Raw genomic sequence first — 20,566 nt, forward strand, 5'->3', positions numbered from 1 at the left:
CTATACTGACAAATGACTCATAATGTCAATGACATTTTTGAAATAATGAAATAATTTTGAGATTATTAGCTTTTGAAATTTGAAAACAATGGCCTTTGAACTGATATAAGCTATCTTGATAAATTTAAAGGGACCAGATAATACTAAAAAATTCATGCCTAAAATGTACTAAACATTACATACTGATTAAAATGAAGTATCTATGCAAATAGAATAATATGGAATAGATTAACACTTAAAGAGAGCTCATTGCATGCCAAAAATTATGCTATGAAATTTTCATGTATTCATTCATATGATTATCCCAAGAGAATATGAGGTGATTATTAGGCCTGGCTGACCTTGAGTTAAATGGCTTACTCAAACGTCCCACAACTAGTAAAAGGCAGAGGTGCCATTTAAATCCAGGTAGACTATTAACTACCACACCACATTCTAAATAAGAAAAGTAGACTGAACTATAAGACTCCTAAGAAAAAGAAATTTGGAAGTTCTTTAGAAGTTTTGGGCAACAATTTTGTGAAACCAGGAAAAATGCAGAATCTTTTTTAAAAAAAAATTTTAGTGTTTATATTTGAGGGGGGGGAAGGGCAGAGAGAGAGGGAGACCCAGATTTCGAAGCAGGCTCCAGGCTCTGACCTGTCAGCACAGAGCGTGATGCGGGGCTTAAACCCATGAGCTGTGAGAGCGTGACCTGAGCTGAAGTTGGATGCCCAGCTAACTGAGCCACCCAGGCGCCCTGCACAATCCTTTAAATAAAATTTTTTATTTTTATTTAAAAAATTTTTTAAAATATTTTATTTATTTATTTATTTATTTGATACAGAGAGAGACAGAGCATGAGAGGGGGAGGGGCAGAGAGAGAAGGAGACACAGAACTGGAAGCAGGCTCCAGGCTCTGAGCTAGCTGTCAGCACAGAGCCTGATGTGGGGCTCGAACCCACGAACGTGAGATCTGACCTGAGCCGAAGTCGGAGGCTTAACCGACTGAGCCACCCAGGCACCCCTAAATAAAATTTTTTAAAGGACATTTAGCTTATTAATGATTCTTACCGGGGATTAGAAGGAGAAGGTGGATTCATTTCTTGCTGATAATGACGACCTTGGTTGACAGGCTGTAAAAGACAAAACATTTGTGAGGTACTAATCAGCGTCGTGTTCTTTACATACACTTTCACATGCACTCTCACTGCTGTCATTTTTTTCCTGAGGGACCATCTGCATAGAGGGGCTGTTTATTTTCCAGAAGACTCAAAGGCTGTTTTGGGAGATCCAGCAAATACCAGGGCGGTACACATGAGAAAAACACAGGTTATTTTAATGGCCCGTGACTGCACTAGATGGGCAGCTGAGGTGTAATTAAAGTTCACATGCGGACTCTTCCTCCTTGTGGAATTTCGATGCTGTTAACATTCATTGATATTTCCAGCTACAGTAAAAGGGAAGACATTTCATGGAGCTAATGTTGCACAGCAAGTGTCAGCAACAACTCAGAGACCCAGAGACAGGGAATATATATTTATATTTCAGTGTTAGCAGGTTGCAAGGATAGCCTGCATGTTCACTAATGGAATTATAGATGTAAATCTTAGGTCAAGGTGGTCATCTTCCCCAAGCGCATAATAAAACCTCAAGCAGTAATCAGTGAACTGGAAAAAAAATGGTGCCAATACCTAAGGAAAATGTGAAATCTCAACTTTTCCCTCCACAAGAAACATTTAAGTTACTATTTCAAAGCACCACTAAACCATCACATCCCCAAATAAGCTTTAAACTCTTGCCTCCAATGGAATTTAAGTTTTTCCCTGGTTCCTATAAAGGGAGAAAATTCCATTATATCTCCTTTCAAACATCAGCTTGTGGTATTTTTCTTATGTGGTTAACAACCATGTAATTCTAATACGAAAATCATTTTTAACATTCTCATTTTATAACAAGCTGGAATTTGGTATACATTTTTGAATTGCACTTAAAGGATTTCCATTACTTCCTTACCCAACAGCGTTGAGGTTAGGCCTTTTTTACCCTTAATGTGACCCCACAGGGTTGACTCCAACTGAGAAAAACAGTACCACAATGGTGCCTGTGTAAACAGAGCACATATTCCTTATTTTCCACGTACTCCTTATTTTCACAGGTCCTAAAATATTAAAGATGTGGGTCATGGGAATTCTTGGAGTAGACGGTCTCCTTCTATAAATAATCTCTTGGAAGTGTTCCTTTAATTTAAATCAAACACCCTGTCTGATAATCACAGTCACTTAGCCTGACTCTCTGTGATGCACCGTGAATTTAAATGCGCTCAGATACTTTGGTAATTGAACCGGTATCAATGCATCACCATCTCAGTAATAAGAAACAACAGCTGGGAGAACAGTGGAAGGAAAAACATGTCATAAGACATATTTGATCTCACTGGAGAAATAAGACTTCCAGCAATTTGCAAGTGAAATTTAGTTTTATGATTGAGGCTTTATTATTTCACAGCAGAGAAAGAAATTAGCAAGCAAAGGGCCTAACGGGTTCTCTAGAGCATCTCACACGGGTTGCAGAAATACTCTGGATAATCCGTTCATTGGCATGCGTCCAGTATTTCAGCTGTACTCGGCCTCCAGTGAACGGGCCTCCTCCGATTCACTTCCAGAGGCCTTTCCATAACTCTCTAAGCACCACAGTGCTGATAGTCAGCACAGTTCGATTTTTAAAATTTTATGCCATTAATTCTATTTACATGTCTCCAACCCCCTTATTCCAAATGACTTCTTCCATCCTCTGGAGAACAGAAATGGCTACAGAATCCTACCCTGTTGGTGACTCCGCTCTCACTTAAGACTACACAGACTGACCCTTCCCACGTCTGCCCCTGTCCATATGAAAAACTGATCCAGTGACACAAGGAGTGAAAAAGAACACGGCCAACAAAAGACTCCCATAAGTAGTGGTTTCTTAGTGTTAGAAAACAAAAAATAACCGGCAGAAATGTTTCAAAGTAGACAAGAGTGCTGATGGGAAATGGACAGAAAGGCAAAGAGAAAACAAATTCAGTTAAAATAATTGTAGGGTAATGGAACTCAGTCTGAATACCTGATTCCTTAATTTTTAGTACTGAAAGCTAATTATCAGGTTGTCACCCCTATATATTTTATTCAATAACCAACTTCAATTTAGTGATGGCATATCAAGGCAGAACATTCTGACTTACATACCTAATAACTGCTATAAACTGACTTCGACACCCCAAACGCTAGTGACTCCGTCTGGGAAGGATACATGTTTCGGTTTGGAGTGGGTCCCATACACAACCGGTGGGCCCAATTCCCTTTCTCTGTACATGTCTCTTTATTGCATGATCAGACTCTGGGACAGGAAGGGGCCATGGCAATGATGCAGCTAAAGAGCTCCTGCAAGATATTTCGGTTCCCATAACTTTGCGTTGATGCTTTGAAAGGGCAGCGCTTTCACTTGCATGAGGTCTTTTTGTTTTCCTAGATCCAAATCAAAATGAATGAGAATGTGCCTAATGGCTTCTAAAAGCTCTCTGAACATGGTGGGTTGGGTTGGGGGAGATGTGATCCGCTGTCTGAAGCCACATGTCCCCATCCACAAATGGAAATAGTTATGTTTTAATACATATGCAGGAGTAAACCTATTTGTACTATTTCTAGGCAGGTGATATCATATGAAAGCACCAGTTAAAAAAATAAAATTGGTGTTTTGGCTTTGGAATTCAGTCATAATTCAGACTATTAATACCTTAAGCAGTAAAAGAACAGCAACCAATACCCACCAATAACTATGACAATAAGAGTATCAGGACTAGCTGATATTCCCTGAGCACATATTTCTTGCAGCAATTCTGTGAAACAGGTAAGATTAATGACTCCATCCAAAAGAAGAGGAAATTGAGGCACTGGGTGTTCACCCAAGGTCAGGCCAGCCAGGAAACAGTGGAGTGAACCCCGTTTAGTACAGTTCATCCTCTTGACCATTAGGTTGTAGTGCTTTATTCAACTCATAGGTTCACCTACAGTGGTGAATACCAAAGCTTTTGAAAACAAATATGACAAACTCAGTTTGGCTTATGGCAGAAAAAAAAACTGGCCTGAAATATTTATTTGAAGTCTAAGACTACCTCCTTACCATAAATAAAATTCATGTCACTGTATGTTTAAATTGAAAGGAAATAGGGGCTCCTGGGTCGGCGACTCAATCGGTTAAGCATCCGACTTTGGCTCAGGTCATGATCTCTCAGTTTGTGGGTTCAAGCCCTGCGTCAAGCTGTGCTGACAGCTCAGAGCCTGGAGCCTGCTTCAGATTCTGTGTCTCCCTCTTTGTGCCCCTCCCCTGTTCACGTTCTTCCTGTCTCTCAAAATTAAAATAACCATTAAAAAAATAACAAAAAAATAAAATTACAGAAAATAAGTTTTGTCACATTTTTAACTTTGGGACAAACATAAGATATAATAGATAACACTCTGAGGCAGAGGGCAGTTTATTTCACCGGGTGACTTTCATAGTCACTAAACACAGAGCTCCTCACACATTTCAGTGTTATACCGACTCCCATATCAGTTTTCATATATCATTTCTATAGTGGTATAAGAACATCTGCTCCTCTGATTTATCTGCAGCTTAGCACAATCAACTGCTTACCTTTTTTAGTTCAGGAGAATTAAAAGAAAACTCATTACACCCAGAGAAAGCTGAGAAGTTAATGAATCTGTAGATCAGAACAAATTAAGACTATTAACTATAAAGAGCCGGAAATGCCAATATATTATATATTGGACAGGAGCAGCCAGTGATCATTACGTAAAACGCTGATAGGCTGATGAGCAAAGAAACAGAACAGATCCTAGAAACTCGGGCCCTGGTCCTTTTGGTGGCGCTGTTGCTATGCACTAGCGTCCGGAAAACCTGAACTAAAATTTGCCACTGAGCACAAGAAGCTTTGCTTTTGCTTTCCCCGTGATCATGATCGAGCTGCTAGAGACTCTGGGGTGAGGGAGGGAAGTGAAGGCTAAATAAAAGAACAGGAGATAAGATAATCCTGCCATGTTAAAAGGTAAAGACAATATTTTCATGTTGTTATGTAAAACCTATGAAAATGGCAAAAATGTTGCAAGGTTAATCAAGACCGTAAATAACTTGTCTGAGAACCTTACCATATGCTTGTAATTTTATTAAGTGCATTTTGCCTTGTTTCTCCAAATAGTATGCTCTGCAATGTGCCATGTTGATGGATGCATGCAATGAGCTTTTTTTTTTTTTCTTTTAAACAAGCTGAGGAGAGTTATGTGCTTGATATTAGATTATGGGAATGGGAATTCTTCACATGAAGGAACGATGGCTTTAGGGTATCTGCTTACAGGGTAGCATGCACATGAGGAACGCCCTTCTTGAATCTAGGGTAGAGGCAGGACAGGGAGACAATGAAATAGTGAAATAATAAAATAACGGAAGGGTCTATTTGTAAAGCTCTGAGGGGCTAAGTCTGGATTTCAGCGGTGAAGCTCACATCAAAACAAGCACAGAAGAACCTCTACCTATCCTTAGAGCCCTCAGTGGTCACAAAAAGGGGAAACGTCCTAGAAATCTTTTCTGATCACTCAAGTGGCCCTTTGAGAAGAATAGCTTTGGGGGAGCAGCAGGTAAAAGCTGTGCGCTCACTTTGCCAGGTCTGTGCGTTCCCCACCCCCCTTCAGTTCTCACCCCGCCAACAGAAGGAAGGCCTTTATCATTCCCATTTTACAAGCCTAGTGCCAGAAAACAGCAGACCTGGGTTCTGAGCTCAGGTAGGCTGACGCGGAGTCTACATTCTTTTGGCGGCTGCAAGAAGCTGCTTCCATTAATAGCTACTCTTTTTCCTTAAAAAGAAACCATATACACACCCACCCACCCATGACATGATTTTATGCTATTGTCAATCAAAAGCCCTCACCAAAATAAAATTCACTTAAGAATCCATTATAAGCAACTCGTAACTCCCTTCCTAAGGCTGCCCAGAGCCGAGTTTTTTGAATAAATCTCATAAGAGCTACTCCTAACAGAAACCCTCCAAAATTGATTACTTGTAGCCTGGTTTCCACAGAAGTTGTAAAGTATTGTTTTAATTGAATTTGGTTCTAAGTTAGAAACTTTGAAAAATTTGTCTGTCAAAGGCCAATGGATTTCTCAGTAGGCTTGATTTATTTAGGGAGATGCCTACAAAAGCCAATTTGCTATGAGAAATACGGTTACATTTAATTACACTTTTAAATGACTAATTTATTATGTCTAAACACCTTTTAAACAGTACATATTACTCTGTACTGTACAGATGCTGAGGAAAGCTGAGGAATCAAAACTGGTAGTAAACACAATAGATTTTGCTAAAGACTCTTAATTTTCCACTGCATAGGCTTCTGGGTTTCAGACTGCAGTGTGTGAAGTTGTTAGGTAAAGATGCTAAATTGAATGTGACCTGCTTAAATCCCCTTCTTAAAACATTGGTCATCAAGCCCTGTCTGGAGGGGACTTTTTCCTTTGTATATTTAATATCCATTTATCAAACTTGAATGTAAAATACAACCTGCACTGCTCAGAGTTTATTTAAGCAAAGTCAAGTTGACATTTATTTTGGAGTTTTGATGAAAATTATGTTATGGCACAGTGAAAAAGAGAATCTTTAATATTTCTGTTTGATTCATTCAATCAGTGACTAACAACCAGTGACTGAATGTGACCTCATGCCAGGCCCTGGGCTCAGCATGGTCCTGCCTTCCAAAAATTCACAGCCAGACCTGGGGCACACTGCTAACAATGGTTCCCTGATGTGGTAAATGCTAACACCGAGCCTGAAGATAATGGAAACCCAAAGAAGGAAGCAAGTAACTGCGCTGGGTGGTGGAGAGTCGGAGAGGTTTCATGAAGCAGTGATGTTTGAGGTGGGCCTTGTAAAACAAGGAGTGTTCCAGGCAGAGGAGAGGGGTGGAGGGTCTCCAGGCAGAGGGAAGAGCATGATGACATGATCTGGACAAAGGGTGTCGCATGGCGTGTATGCTGGGTAGAGGCTGGTAGCGATGGTGGGATAAGCAAAGATTCCTTTCAAGTTCTGTTCAAGGTGATGGAGGAGAGAATTCCACCCGCACATCCATAGATTTCCTTGTTCCTTTTCAGAACTTGGGATTCCTTTCCCCCTCTTTCCACATGGGGAGCTTGCACTCATTCTTGAACTCTGGCTTAACTGTAGCCTTCTCTGTGAAAGCATCCCTGAAACCAACAGGTAGGATTAATTGCTCCCTCTGATGTGGGCCTCTCTTCTGTATCTGTTACGGAATTCTTCATTCTATTATCACTACTGCCCCGACTTATGGGGGCTGTTTACTCTCTACCTCCTTCCAGCACAGTGAACATCTCAAGGCTGGGTCAAGTCTTATTTGTACCCCCAGCATGGTGCACAACACACTGTAGCACTTGAAAACAAAAGCAAAAGCAAAAGAAAGAAAGAACTATGCGGAATGAATTAATGGGGGACAGGTAATGTAGGTTCAGGTGAGCATATCACAGCTCTCTAGCTGGTCTTAAGGGTTGCTTCACGGTAACACACTCCTTACTTGCTACCCGAAGGCCCTTGATCTATAACAGAACTAATTTACTTTCTCTGAGATTTGCAGACCGCTGGCCTTGAGGAGTGAAGGACCAGAACTTTCCCAGGCCACAGAGGCCAGCAAGTCTGTCTGAAGTCACCTTGGCTTTCTGATTAGCCCAGAAATATTTTGGCAAATGTTTTTCTTTTTCAGCTCACACAAATGATTTTATTGAGCATGTTTTTGTGTAGCTGTAGAACTCGCCCTCCTTTGTGGAAAGAACAGTCTTCCTGCACATCCTGAAACAAGCACTGGACCCTCCCACATAACCCCTGAGCCCTGAGAGAACGTCTGTTGCTGGCACCATCGGGTCTGTGTGTGGCCAACAGATGTTGCTGGCCATCACACTCCCTTTGCGGATTAACTGCCCTAAACTCCTTTAAAAATCCCTGGGCCAGGCAGAAACCTTAGGCTTGCCCTTTGGCCAAGAGTCTGCCTGATCACCTCCTGAATAAAGCTCAAAGCTCAAAGTCCTTCCTTGTTCTACTGCTTTTTTTCTTTTAGTAGGTTTTCACGCCCAACACATGGCCTAACATGGGGCTCGATGTGGGGCTCAAAAACCTGAGCTGAGATTAAGAGTCAAATGCTTACCCAACTAAGCCACCCAGGTGCCAATCCAAACTTGTCTCTCGAGTAATGATCTTTCGGGCTATGGGCAGGTGAACTTGGGTTTGGGAACAAGAGTGTCACGGAGATATTCCTGCCTGTTAGTAGCGGAAAGGAAGGTCTGTCTTTCACAGTGAGAAGCTACGGCACGCTCTAGAGCTAAGTCTGGGGAGATAATCAGGTACGAGGTACAAGGGTGTGTGCAAAATGTGATCAGAAAGTTATAACTTGGACCAAAGTGTGGAATAAAAGGTAAGGAACAGTAAGAGATGAGCCCAGGGAATGGGGCAGGCCTCAGATCATGGGGGGGTCTTGTATGCCTAAACAAAGAGGCAATGGGGAGCTAGGAAAGGCTTTATGCAGGGAAGATATAAGATTAGATCTGGGCTTTACAAAGATCACTAGTATGAATAATAATGATAATAATGACAACTAACCTTAATTTACCAAATGCTTATCATTTGGTAAATTAACTGCCAAGTGCTTTACAAGGTCAAGACTTGGATTTGAACCTTGGCAATTTGACCTCAGAGCAGACGCTCCTCGCCATCAGGCTGTGGTGCTTGGAATGGAGGCAGAAGGGTAACCAGGAGACTCTGGAGGGAATGTGGGTGAAAATAACCAGGCTACGGTGTCAGGTAGCGAGGGGACTTGGAAATGAACGGGTGGGAGAAGTGGAGATGTCCTCTGAACTTCTGGGTTGAGTGCCAGTGCGGGTGGCAGTGTCCCTGAGACACACAAAAAGCAGGGTACCGTCACGATCGCGTTATGAGTTTGTTCATTTCTTCTTTTTCACCCTTCCTGTACAACTTCTAAAGGGAAAGGCATGAGCTCTCCGAAAGACCACGACGGTTCCTGCAAATTGCTCTATTTAAACTCTATATGAACAAGATGCGAGTTCATTAAGAAATGCAATTTTCCATTTGGTGATGGTTCCAATATCGAAATAGACTGAATTTGATGCAATAATAAACCTAACTTATGAATACCAAAGGTGCGCTTTTCAATTATTTTCTCTGTCTAACAAATAGCCTGTTTTCAATTTCTCATTTGGTCAAATGGAGGGGTTATTAAGTTCATTACCAACGGTGTTATATTTGGCTGCGCACTTTTAGAGCGGAGCTGTTGTTGTGCATGAGGACTTCAGTCCTTGCCAGAACGGGACAGTGATGAGAACACGGTATCCAGGGCAACCAAGAGCTCAGCCTTTTCAGTCCATAAATAATCATTCCTCAGTTTGCCCTTTGTATGCTAGTCTCTAAGCTACTTCATGACAGAAAGAGTTTGTTTAGGTGGCCACTGTTCTCTTCCGTTCCATTTAGATGACTGCTGAGGAATATTTTATAAGAAAGGCAATATTTCAATTCCATTGTAAATTGCATTGGCAAAAATCTGCAATGTCTTTTTTTAAAGGTTATTTTGAGAGAGAGAGAGAGCGAGAGAGCATGTGGGCAAGTGCACACGCGAATTGGGGAGGGGCAGAGAGAGAGAGGGAGAGAGAGAATCCCAAGTAGGCTCCATGCTGTCAGCACAGAGCCCAACACAGGGCTTGATCCCACAAACTGCAAGATCATGACCTGAGCTGAGATCAAGAGTCAGATATTCAACCGACTGAGCTAACCAAGAGCCCCTGCAACTTGTTGTTATGCTCTTAGCTCTGGCTTCAAGGAGACTGAGTAACCAGCATAAGGGGGGCGGTAGATACTGTTTGGCACCAAAGCTGCTGGAAGAGTTATACATGCCTGATCATTTAGTTTAATGAAAATATAACTAAGGCAAGACAAGCCTGTCCCCACATCTCCTCAGAGCCAATTTGAATTCCTCCTCCATGAAGACTTGTAAGTACTCTCCAGAGCAAAAATCTCACCTTTCTCTGGATGTAGCACTTATGTGGCAAATTAAGTCCCATATTGAGAAGTCACTCTGTCATGGTGGTTAGGAGCTCAGACTCAGGAGTCCTGCCAAGCTAAGGCTGACTCGTTTCACTCAAGAGTCTCAATTTTCCCATCTGGAAAGGGGAACTCAACAGCTTTTACCACACAGGACAGCAGTAAGGAGTGAATTAGATAACACACGTAAGGCCTAGTGCCAGAGCATCTGAGATTTCTAAGATTTACAAAGACGCTGGAGAGTTGGAAAAAATTCTTGGAAGGAAAATTGCATAATTAATAAATATTTAATTAAATACTTAAAATATATGTTATCTACTGTCACCTACACTTGAACTCGAACTTTATATAATTTTATATAAATAAAAATCAAAGTTACTCAATTTTATACTCCCTTTCAAAAACTGTATAGTAAAAACGTATTTACTCTTGGATCAAAGGGTATTTTAATATGTTTGATCTGATGTTGAATGTGACCTTATAAGTAAATAAAAGTAAATTACAAGTAAATTTCCTTGGGGCCAATGGAGGCCTTAAAATGTCTCTAGGTGCCTAAAGAAAGGGTAGTTCTAATTAACATTATGATAATACTGATTTTATTATTCTGCCTTATGGTGTTTTTAAAGCTATATAGGACTGCTCTGTCAGTGGTTCCGTGTTGTCCTTACAATTCAGCCATAAGATCCTCGAGGACAGTATTGGGGGAAATGGACTGAGTCAAAACACTGGGCTCTGCTCTGGGTTCCACCACTGACCAGGTGTGGAGCCTGGACCCAGGATAGTTTCGCGCCTTCACCTGAAGACCAAGAAGACTCTGACCCGATCCAGCTTCTCGGTTGGCTCCGTAGTGAGGGTGGTGGGCTATGTTTAAAAATGCTTGAACTGTATAAACATAGGGGAAAACAGACACTGCTGAAGGATCTGCAATACCTACCATGGCCCTTAGACACAGGGAGGAGTGAACATCCTTTTTGTTCATTTATTTAATAAACGCTCACTTAGCAAATATCGAGCCCCTTCTGTGTTGCCAGGGCTTGTGCTATGAGCTGGGGATACCGTGAGATACCCAGAATTGACAGTAAAATTATTCTTTTTTGCTTTGTATATGTTTGTATATATCACCATACAATTAAAATACATCACCTGCAGGTAAGTAAGACAATTTAAGAAAAGACAGACCTAAAATGGGCTCTGAATATTTTTCTTTTTTTTTCTTTCTTTTTTTTTTTTAATAATTTTTGTTTTTAGGTAATATCTACATCCAACCTGAGGCTTGAACTTAGAACCTTGAGAATGGTTGCTCTCCTGAGTCAGGTAGGTGGCTCCTGAATGTGCTCTAAGTATTTCTCATGAGGAATGTCCTCATGTTGGCTCTAGGTTTCCCAGGCAAGGCTGGGCTTTGTTAGAAAGAAGCTTGCTTCTCATTAAGGCAATAAGTAAAGAGGCAAATCCCTGGACTCACGGGTGGCAGGCAGGAGTTCCAGGTGGTTGTGTCGTCACTGCTGGTGCTAATGCTGACGTTGCAGTTGTCCACCTGGGAGGCACTCAGGCCGTGGGAAGCCCCGGTCTCCTCCAGTTCTTCATTCTGTTGCCGCCGCAGGCTGGCCAGCATTTGCAACTCAGATTCACTCATCTGGCTGGGCTGATAGTTTCTCCAGTCATATTCCTGACCAAGAGAGAAGAAAGGGACAGAGCAGAGGATTACTTGGCCGTTCTTAATTTATTGACTACCAACGGATATTACTCTATAGCTTTAACCCCTTTCAATGGCTCTCCCTTGACTGATTGATGCCCAGATCCTTAAAGTGCCCTTAAAAGATGACTACCCCACCTGCCTCACTTTGTTTTTTGCTCCCAGAACATCAGTCACACTGTCTTTCATTAAAGTCCTCAAGAGCATCACACTCATGTCAATGCACGTGCTGGCCTGTGTGCCCCATGTGCTGGCTAACTTCTTTAGGTCCCAAATTGGGTCATCGTCCAGGGAAGACTTTCCTGACGACCACAACCAGTCATCCCCTCCACAGTAAGGCTCTCAGGAGTCATAAGGTGTTTGTTTTTTTAGCAGTTATCACCACTGCAGTTGTGGAATCGTTTATGGGGTCCACGGGTGGTCTACAGCCTCTACAAAGGCAAACACCATTGCCTTACATCACTGTATTTCACATGTCTGGTGATGGACAATTATTTGACTAAACAAAAATCCAAAACGTTTTTTTTTTAAAGAAAAATCATGTTCCCTGTGAAGGTTCAGTTTACAAGAATACTGATGAATTTCATCACTGTAAGCATTATGACCAAATACATTCAACTTTTAATAAGATTGGAAATGACTGATGTTAATAAAAGCCATCAAATAAAATATAATCTTAAGATAGGAACATTTAAGTTCTGAAAGACAGAAAGACCTCGTAACTATAACAAACACTTACACTGAATTTGACTTTACTATATATGGAATCTGTCCGGTATATTTCCCCCCAAGAATACTACTATAAATCTTCAGAGACTAATGGAAATATTCTTTCAATGTACAGGGAAGAACTGTCATATGGAATTTTCAAAAACTTTTCTCTCCCTGTGGTCTAAACCAAGTTTGATGGCAAAGTTTAATCTTAACATTGCTAAAATGTTAGCATCACACGTGAGTACTGATTTACATCTGGGACTATCATATAGCTTAAAAACAATCTTGGAATTTTCTTGCCCATCTGCAAACACTGGTTGTGCTCAAAAACGTTTCATGACACACTAGAATTTTTTAGTATTCAAATCTCTACACTTACTTTCTTGGAGGACCCTCTGAGACAGCTACTGTCTTCTCTTCTTTTCTGCCTCATAGGGATGTAAAAAATTAAGAAAATATAACTTTAAAAATTCTTGTGTTTCTAGGACATTAAAAAGTTTTAAATAAAGCACTATCATTATCATACTTAGGGGATTATGAAAGCTTGTGATCTAGTAATGTGATGTAGACGTTTTTTTGGAAAGTTGCTAGTGGAAACTCATTTAAATTTTTATACTTCGTGGATGCAGCAGCCTGTCACCCTGAGAGACCATGCAATCTCTAATAGGAGATTTCATGAGTATTTAATATGTTTTGAGAATTCATGGGACAAAACAGGTATCACAAGAAGAGCAAAATTTATATTCTAATGAAAAACACTAAGACAAAAGAGAAATAGAATTAATTTAAATGTAGAAGAAATAGCTGGGGGGCAATAAATAAGAAGAGATGCTCAACATCACTGTCATCAGAGAAATACAAATCAGCACGGCAATGAAACACCTTCTATAACTGTTTTTATACATAGTTGGACAGTGGCAAATGTTGGTGAGGATGCAAAGAAATTGGAACCCTCACACACTGCTGGTGGGAATGTAAAATGGAGCCTCCGCTTTGGAAAATAGTTTGGTGGGTCTCAAAATGTTAACCATGGGCCACGTGGCCCAGCAAGTCATTCCTGGGTACCTACCCAAGAGAACTGAAAACGTATGTGCATACAAAAACGTGAACACCAATGTTCGCAGCAGCACGATTCATAATATCCAAAAGTGGAAACGACCAAATGTCCATCACCTGATGACTCAAGTTTTGCTTATCCACACAATGGAATGTAGTTTACCCATGAAGAGTCACAAAATATGGACACATGCTACAACATGGATGAACCTTGAAAATATTCTAAGTGAAAGAAGCCAGAGACAAAAGGTCACAGAATGCATGATTCCATTTATATGAAATGCCCGGAAAAGGCCCATCCGTAGAGACAGAAAGCAGATGGGCAGCTGCCCAGGGCTGAGAGGGCCAGCCCTCTGGAGTGACTGCCAACGGGTATGCAGTGTCTTTTGTGGGGGATGCAAACCTTCTGAAATTGGATGGTTACAAGACCTTGTGAATATGCTAAAAACTGAACTGTACTCTTTAGGAGGCTGATTTTTATGGTATGTGAATTATATCTCAATAAAAACCAGGTAGTTCAGTACTCAGATGTGAAAACCAGACTCACAGCTTGACTGTGGGCTCAACAGTGAACACTGTGACCTGCTGAGCTTCGCTTCAGTTTTTCTGTCAAAAAAACCCCACAAAAAACAAAAAAGGAAGAAAGAAAGAAAATGGAATGAAACATTCTAATGTGTCATCTAGGCATGTTATTTGGCTTGTCATTGCCAACACACACTTTTACAGTGAGAAGGGAAATTCTGTTTTAATCTTCACAATTTTTCTTGAGAAAGCTTTCATGTGTACTTGGTGTGCTTACTCCATCCATTCCTTTCATTTATTTAATTCACAAACCTGTACCGTGCCTCAGGTACAGACATAGGTGTTAGGACAGAAAACCAAGAGAGAATGGGCAGTGGTTAAGCCAGACAGATCTGAGTCTGGGCCCTGGTTCCACTGTTACTAGCTGGGTGGGACTGGGCAAATTACCGAACCTCTCCCGACCTCAGTTTCTTCATCTGTAAAATGGAACCATAGTATATACCTCATGTGATTTTCAGTGGGCTAAATGAAATAATGTATTTAAAATGTTTAGCATAGTACCTGACAAACAGCTACACAAAGTGTCCCCAAACTTATGATTTGTTCCTCTATGAAAAAATGTTTGAGTATGTACCTTCTATGTTTATTTATAAATTAAACACATGTACAGCTATATATATATATGTATATATATTATATATGTTATATACATATATGTATTTTTTTAAAGAGATAGTTTATTGGATACACGACAGGGAGAGGCAGGCAGGACAGCAAAGGAGAAACTGTCTGCCACATGTATAGCTATATTAAACTAGTATGCATAGGATAAAACATATATAAAATGGTGGACTGTAACAAAAATGGAAATAGTTCAAAAATTTTCTCCTTCAACGATCCCAATGGATCATTTTTGGTGCACATCTTCTTGGGTGAGTACCTTCTTCTTGAGGACCACTGAGCTGGCAATCAATACCTATGCTCCCTGTTATTACTGTTCTTTCATCTCCCCACTCCACTCAGTGGGAGTACATCTATTCCGTACTATGCCAGAAGCTGGGACTAGAAAGAAAATAAGACACACTTCTGTCCTCATGGAGCTCATAGACGAGAAATGGGAGACATAACAGGCATTATAAATCAGGGTGTTCTATGGACCGTGATCAATACTACAACAGAGATATGATTAAGATGCTTGAGGAATGCAGTACAGCAATGACTAACTGCCCAGCAGAATTGGAAGACACCTCACAGGAGTCCAAGGTGACACTGGACAATAATTAAATTTGTTGACAAAGAGAATGAGTGGCCTTCAGAGGGAGTGAGCTCTCTCCACCACCGGAAGCAGTGGCTGGGGAAATGACAGCTGTCGGGAACACTGCAGTAACCTGTAGGGTGGAAATGGCTGGACTGATTCACTCATTCGTTTACTTTACAAATACTGAGACCCTACTGTGGGCTAGGAACTGTTGGGGCTAAGTCTGCTCAGCACATTGAATTTCCATGATTTTATTTCATACAATAGTAAAATGTGTTCTGATAACATGCTGGCAGAGGCAGCCAACGGTGAGCAGAATGAAAGAAATGAACTTCTCCAGGGTCGTGAACAGAGCAACTGGTGGCAGAGACAGGTAATTAACTTAATCCCCTGATACATTCTTGATTTGTAATCTCTTAAACCACTTCAAAATTATGAGAAAGGCTGAATCATTTACTCCTGTACATATATATATTTTTAAAAGAAGTCTTGCAATAAAGTCTTCACATGAAAGGGGACTCTAGCACAAGACGATTATCTAACTAAATTATACAACTCTTGAGAGGCAAGTGCCTTATCTAATTCTATCTCTGGAAGGCTCAAAATGTTATGTATAACCCAATTTTGCCTCAAAATATCCTTGGAGGAAAGAAGGGGGACACTGATGTATTAGTCAGATTTGTTTTAGGAAGGAGGTAATGGGCTCAAGGCTGTATACAATTCTGCTGTGCTCAGATTCTCAGGCAAGTCCTTCCCTCGTGAAGCCGTTCAAGCCACTCATTTTCATTGATCTTCCTTCAGACACTTTTAGAAGCCTAACACAGTGAAGTCACAAAGACAAATGAGATGTGGGACCTTAGAATCTAGTAGGAAAATCAAGAGCTAGGAAAAAATGAACATAAAATAAGGTAGCATATACTTGACTGCAGGATTAATCACAGAGTCTTGATCATGATTAAAAGGAAAATTGATAATTCGAGCAAAATAATAAAACAGAACAAACAAAAGTATCCTTACACCTTGATGCCCTTCGCCTAGTCTCTCTTCTCAAGATATTAAGGCAGAGTAGCTTAACTGATCAAACACATGCCTGCTGAACGCTGTGAGCCTCAGATAAGAGCTGGTTTGATCAAACCGTTCTATGTTCTAAGGCCAAGTTCACAATGGCGGCGGAGAGCCAGAATGAGACGTGGCCACGGGTTAATAAGATCAGGCGAAGAAACTCATTCCATTCTATATGGATGGGAGAGTAATAAAACTGGGAGAAAATTGGGCTGTTATTCTCATTCTGGAACTGATAAAATCCCCAAGACTCTTTCCGAGTCAGGTCTGCATTGTAACAGTGCCTGAGCCCACAGCATTGAGGACATCATGTTGTAAACGACTCTTAATTAAAGGTCTGCCAAATTATCCCTGGCTCTTTGTATTCTTTTAAGCTACACCAAGATACAAAACTACCACTACAAAGGCTGTTAGAGCAGAACACAACGTAAAAGACAATGTGAGAAAAGGGAGATATACTAAAGAGTCTGGCATTTCAGAAACGAGAGAGGTCACTTCTTGTAGGACCAGTCGAGCTTCATGGAGGACTGGTCTCTAAGCTGGACCTCAAGGGTAAGAAGGGTGATGTGGCAGCATATTCTAACCATCAGGCAGGACAACATGCGTCAAGCTGGAAGTATGGAGCTTATATTCATAAAAGGCATTACATAACTAGAAATACTTAGACACACTGTTTTGGAAATGAAATCAGCGATGAAATAGAGTTCCAAAATAACAAGGATGGAAATGCCTAGAATTTAATCTAAACCTTTTATGACCAAATGGCTTCCACTGCCCTACCCAAGTTTTATTAAAAGTCTACGATTCTATCAAAGGATATATTCTTATTGGATTATATGATATCTCTACTTTTTATTTTTAAGGAATCATCATACTATTTTCTTACCAAAGAAAACAAAAACACTAACTTGAATTTTTTAATGTTTACTTATCAAAATACTAATCTGAAATGATATATGCACCCTTATGTTTATTGTAGCATTAGTTACAATAGTCAAATTATGGAAGCAGCCCAAGTGTCCACTGAAAGACAAATGGATAAAGAAGATGTGGTGTACACACACACACACACACACACACACACAGGAATATTAGCGATAAAAAAGAATGAAATTTTGCCATTTGCAACAACATGGATGGACCTAGAGAGTATTATGCTACGAGAAATAAGTCAGACAAAGACAAATACCATTTGATTTCACTCATATGTGGAATCTAAAAGAGAAAAATGAACAAATGAGCAGACTCTTAAATAGGAGAACAAACTGATGGTTACCACGGGTGAAATAGGTGATGGGGATTAAGAGGTACTGACTTCCAGTCGTAAAATGAGTTAAGACATGGAGATGTAAGGTACAGCCTAGGGAACATGCTCAATAATAGTATAATAATGTTTTATGGTGACTGTGTTTACCATGGTGAGCACTGAATAATGTATAGAATTGTCAAGTCTCTGTTATACACCTAAAACTAATGAATTGTATGTCAACCATACTTCAATAATGAATTTTAAAAAAGAAAAGGAAAAAGGCATGTTCTCAGCAGCTCTCATCAAAAGAATGGATAAATAAGTGGTGTGATAGTACAACAGTAGGACATTATACAGCCATGAAATAACTGATACATTGAATCTCACAAAAGAAATGCTAAGAAACCAGGCACAAGAGGATAGAGACTGGTAAAACCAGTTTTGGGGGTTTGGAGGGAAGCTGTGAAAGGACAGTGGCAGAAAGGGCTGGCGACAGGGAGGGGGCACAGTAGGGTTCCTGGTGCGCTGGCATGTGCTCTTTCTTCATCTGGATGATGGTCACGTGGATTTTGTTCAGTTGGTGAAAATTCACCAAAGTACATGCTTAAGGTATGTGTACTTCTCCATGACCAAAACCGGCAAAGAAGTCCAAGATTCAAAACAGATTTCCTAGGAAGTAATTAGTTGTTAGTCACTCACACTTTATTCTGGACTGTTTTAGCAGAGCAAAACAAAAAAAGGCATTTTGTAAATACTGGGAGTCAGTATTACTGGTAGTTTCGAATATATATTATTAAGAATTTTGAAGCTATCATTAGAAAGTTTTGGAACCCAACATAATAGCAAGAAAAGTAGTAGAAATCCATTTTCCAAAGCTAATTTTCAGTTTAATTGGCATTTTATTATGAAGATTAATCTCCTCAATATTGCTATTGGCAGACAGTGTTTAATTTCTACATTGACATTTTAAATAATAGCTGATGGTAAATTAGTGTTCTGGGGTGTCTCTTCACCAACTAGCACCCCTTGAAGACTGGTTTCAAATTCCTGAGCGTATTCCACATAAGAGTTTGCCTTGATTCACTGGGGACACAGACCCACTAAAGATAAGAATGAAGGGAAGACAGAAAGCTGCAGAAATATATGCAAGTGAAACATATTTGAGCTAATAGCTCTTTCACAATATATGGTAGCTTTCAGCATGTCTTCACCATGCAGAGAGGTAAATCAGTGCAACTTGAAAAACTGCTAAATCGAAGGGAGGCCCTATCAACTGAACACAGCAGAAATCAGTAGGCAGGTTATTTGAAAGAAACAACTGGCCATAATCTAGACTATGTTATATGTCAATGGCATTCATGTTGACCTAGGCTTAACCAGACCCAAATGCCACCTCCGAAATGTCTGTTACGAACATTTTGGCTTGTAACCTGGAGACATGTCACAACCCCTGACTCAATTCATACTTCATCATCTATGCATACTGACCCCTTAGGAATGTCTCAGGCAGAGGATTCTTGGGTAATTTAAACCCAATAGTGGCAAAAGTCCTGCAAAGAGGTTGCTTTCTATTTCATATATATAGCTCTCTTTTGGGGGGGCATGAAAATATTTGTTTTTTTAAGTTTATTTACTTATTTTGAGAGAAACAGAGAACAGGGGAGGGGCAGAGAGAGAGAGAAAGAGAGAATCCTAAGCAGGCTCTGCACTATCAGAGCAGAGCCCAATGTGGGGCTTGAACTCCTGAACCATGAGATCACCACCTGAGCGGAAACCAAGAGTTGGAAGCTCAATTGACTGAGCCACCCAGGTACCCCACACGAAAGTATTTTTTCTAAAAGATGTTTATATCGATGTGCTATTTAATCCATGACTTCCACACAATATACTTTCATCCATTTTGCCTCAGTAGTCAGCCTGCTTATTTTCAGAAAGAATTCCCCAACAATCAGAGCTGAACTCTAATAACCTTAAAGTAAGTTGATAAACAATTTGTGATACTCCAGCACCTATCTACTGAGTTCAAGGTACTTCTTGAGTTTAACATCAACTATAGACTAGAAGGCATTTAGTAAAGCCAAATGGAACAGGTTTTATATTGTATTCAAGGATATGCCCTCTGTAAGGCAATTGTAGCCTTGCATATGGGCTAAGCATAGTAGTCATTCAATACATGGTAGTTTAAAATATTATTTAAAGAACCAGGAGGAAAACAATTACTGAGTCTGCTTATAGAAATGAAAATAGCAGAGGTGAGCCAACTGATGCTTCTGGAGTGGGAAGATGATAAGTTTAAGTTCGGATGTAAAACAGTTTGGTTCTAATGTAGTAATGACAGATAGACCAACATCTGTGCAGACTTCTGCATATTAAAATACTGTAAAGCTTAAAGTGGCAAGGGAAGTTAAGTTGCCACATGGCCACAGAGTTTTTTAGTGGCCTTTAACTAGGGGTGGTGGTCCAGTGTAGTGGAAGGTAGGGGAGACAGATTTTCTGGCCAAAGCTCTAGGGGTTGACACTCTGCTTTGTCACTTACTAGATGTGAATGCGCTAAAACCTCTCCACTTCCTGGTCTCTCAAATAGGAATAAGTAAGCCCTCTTGTGAGGGTGGAAGATGAAGACGGGACAGGAAGTGTGGGGCACCTTGTAGAGGGCTTGGCACACGGCAAGTATGTATCCTAAATCCTTAAAGTCACTAACAAGGTTCTTGAATCAAATACCTTGATCTCACTGTGTTTAGGAAATGCTGTCAGCCTGAGGCCTTGTCCTTAAAACCAGGAAATGGCAAGTATGACTTTCTACTTTAAAATTAGTAAAACTAAGACATCAAAGAAGATAGATTTCTTCAATAAACATTTGGCTAGTAGGATGCTAATCTTAGCATTTGA

General features: G+C 40.4%; 1 protein-coding gene across 5 annotated transcripts in view; it reads right to left on the reverse strand.

Moving 5' to 3' along the window:
* C12H3orf67 (chromosome 12 C3orf67 homolog) overlaps positions 1–20,566 on the reverse strand; it is a 238,675-nt gene that overhangs the window by 51,968 nt on the left and 166,141 nt on the right. For 2 of the 5 annotated variants that reach the window (XM_029918410.1, XM_029918408.1), the window contains exons 14-16: positions 12,910–12,954; positions 11,586–11,789; positions 1,054–1,115 (exon numbers count right to left, since the gene is read on the reverse strand). In XM_029918410.1, the coding sequence (XP_029774270.1) occupies positions 1,054–1,115; positions 11,586–11,789; positions 12,910–12,954 (311 nt within the window). Of the gene's footprint in view, positions 1–1,053; positions 1,116–11,585; positions 11,790–12,909; positions 12,959–20,566 lie in introns of those variants that run through there. The other 3 variants (XM_029918411.1, XM_029918412.1, XM_029918413.1) reach the window with 2 other exon arrangements.

This window comes from Suricata suricatta, chromosome 12 (assembly GCF_006229205.1).
Source record: "Suricata suricatta isolate VVHF042 chromosome 12, meerkat_22Aug2017_6uvM2_HiC, whole genome shotgun sequence".
Taxonomy (NCBI): Eukaryota; Metazoa; Chordata; class Mammalia; order Carnivora; family Herpestidae; genus Suricata; species Suricata suricatta.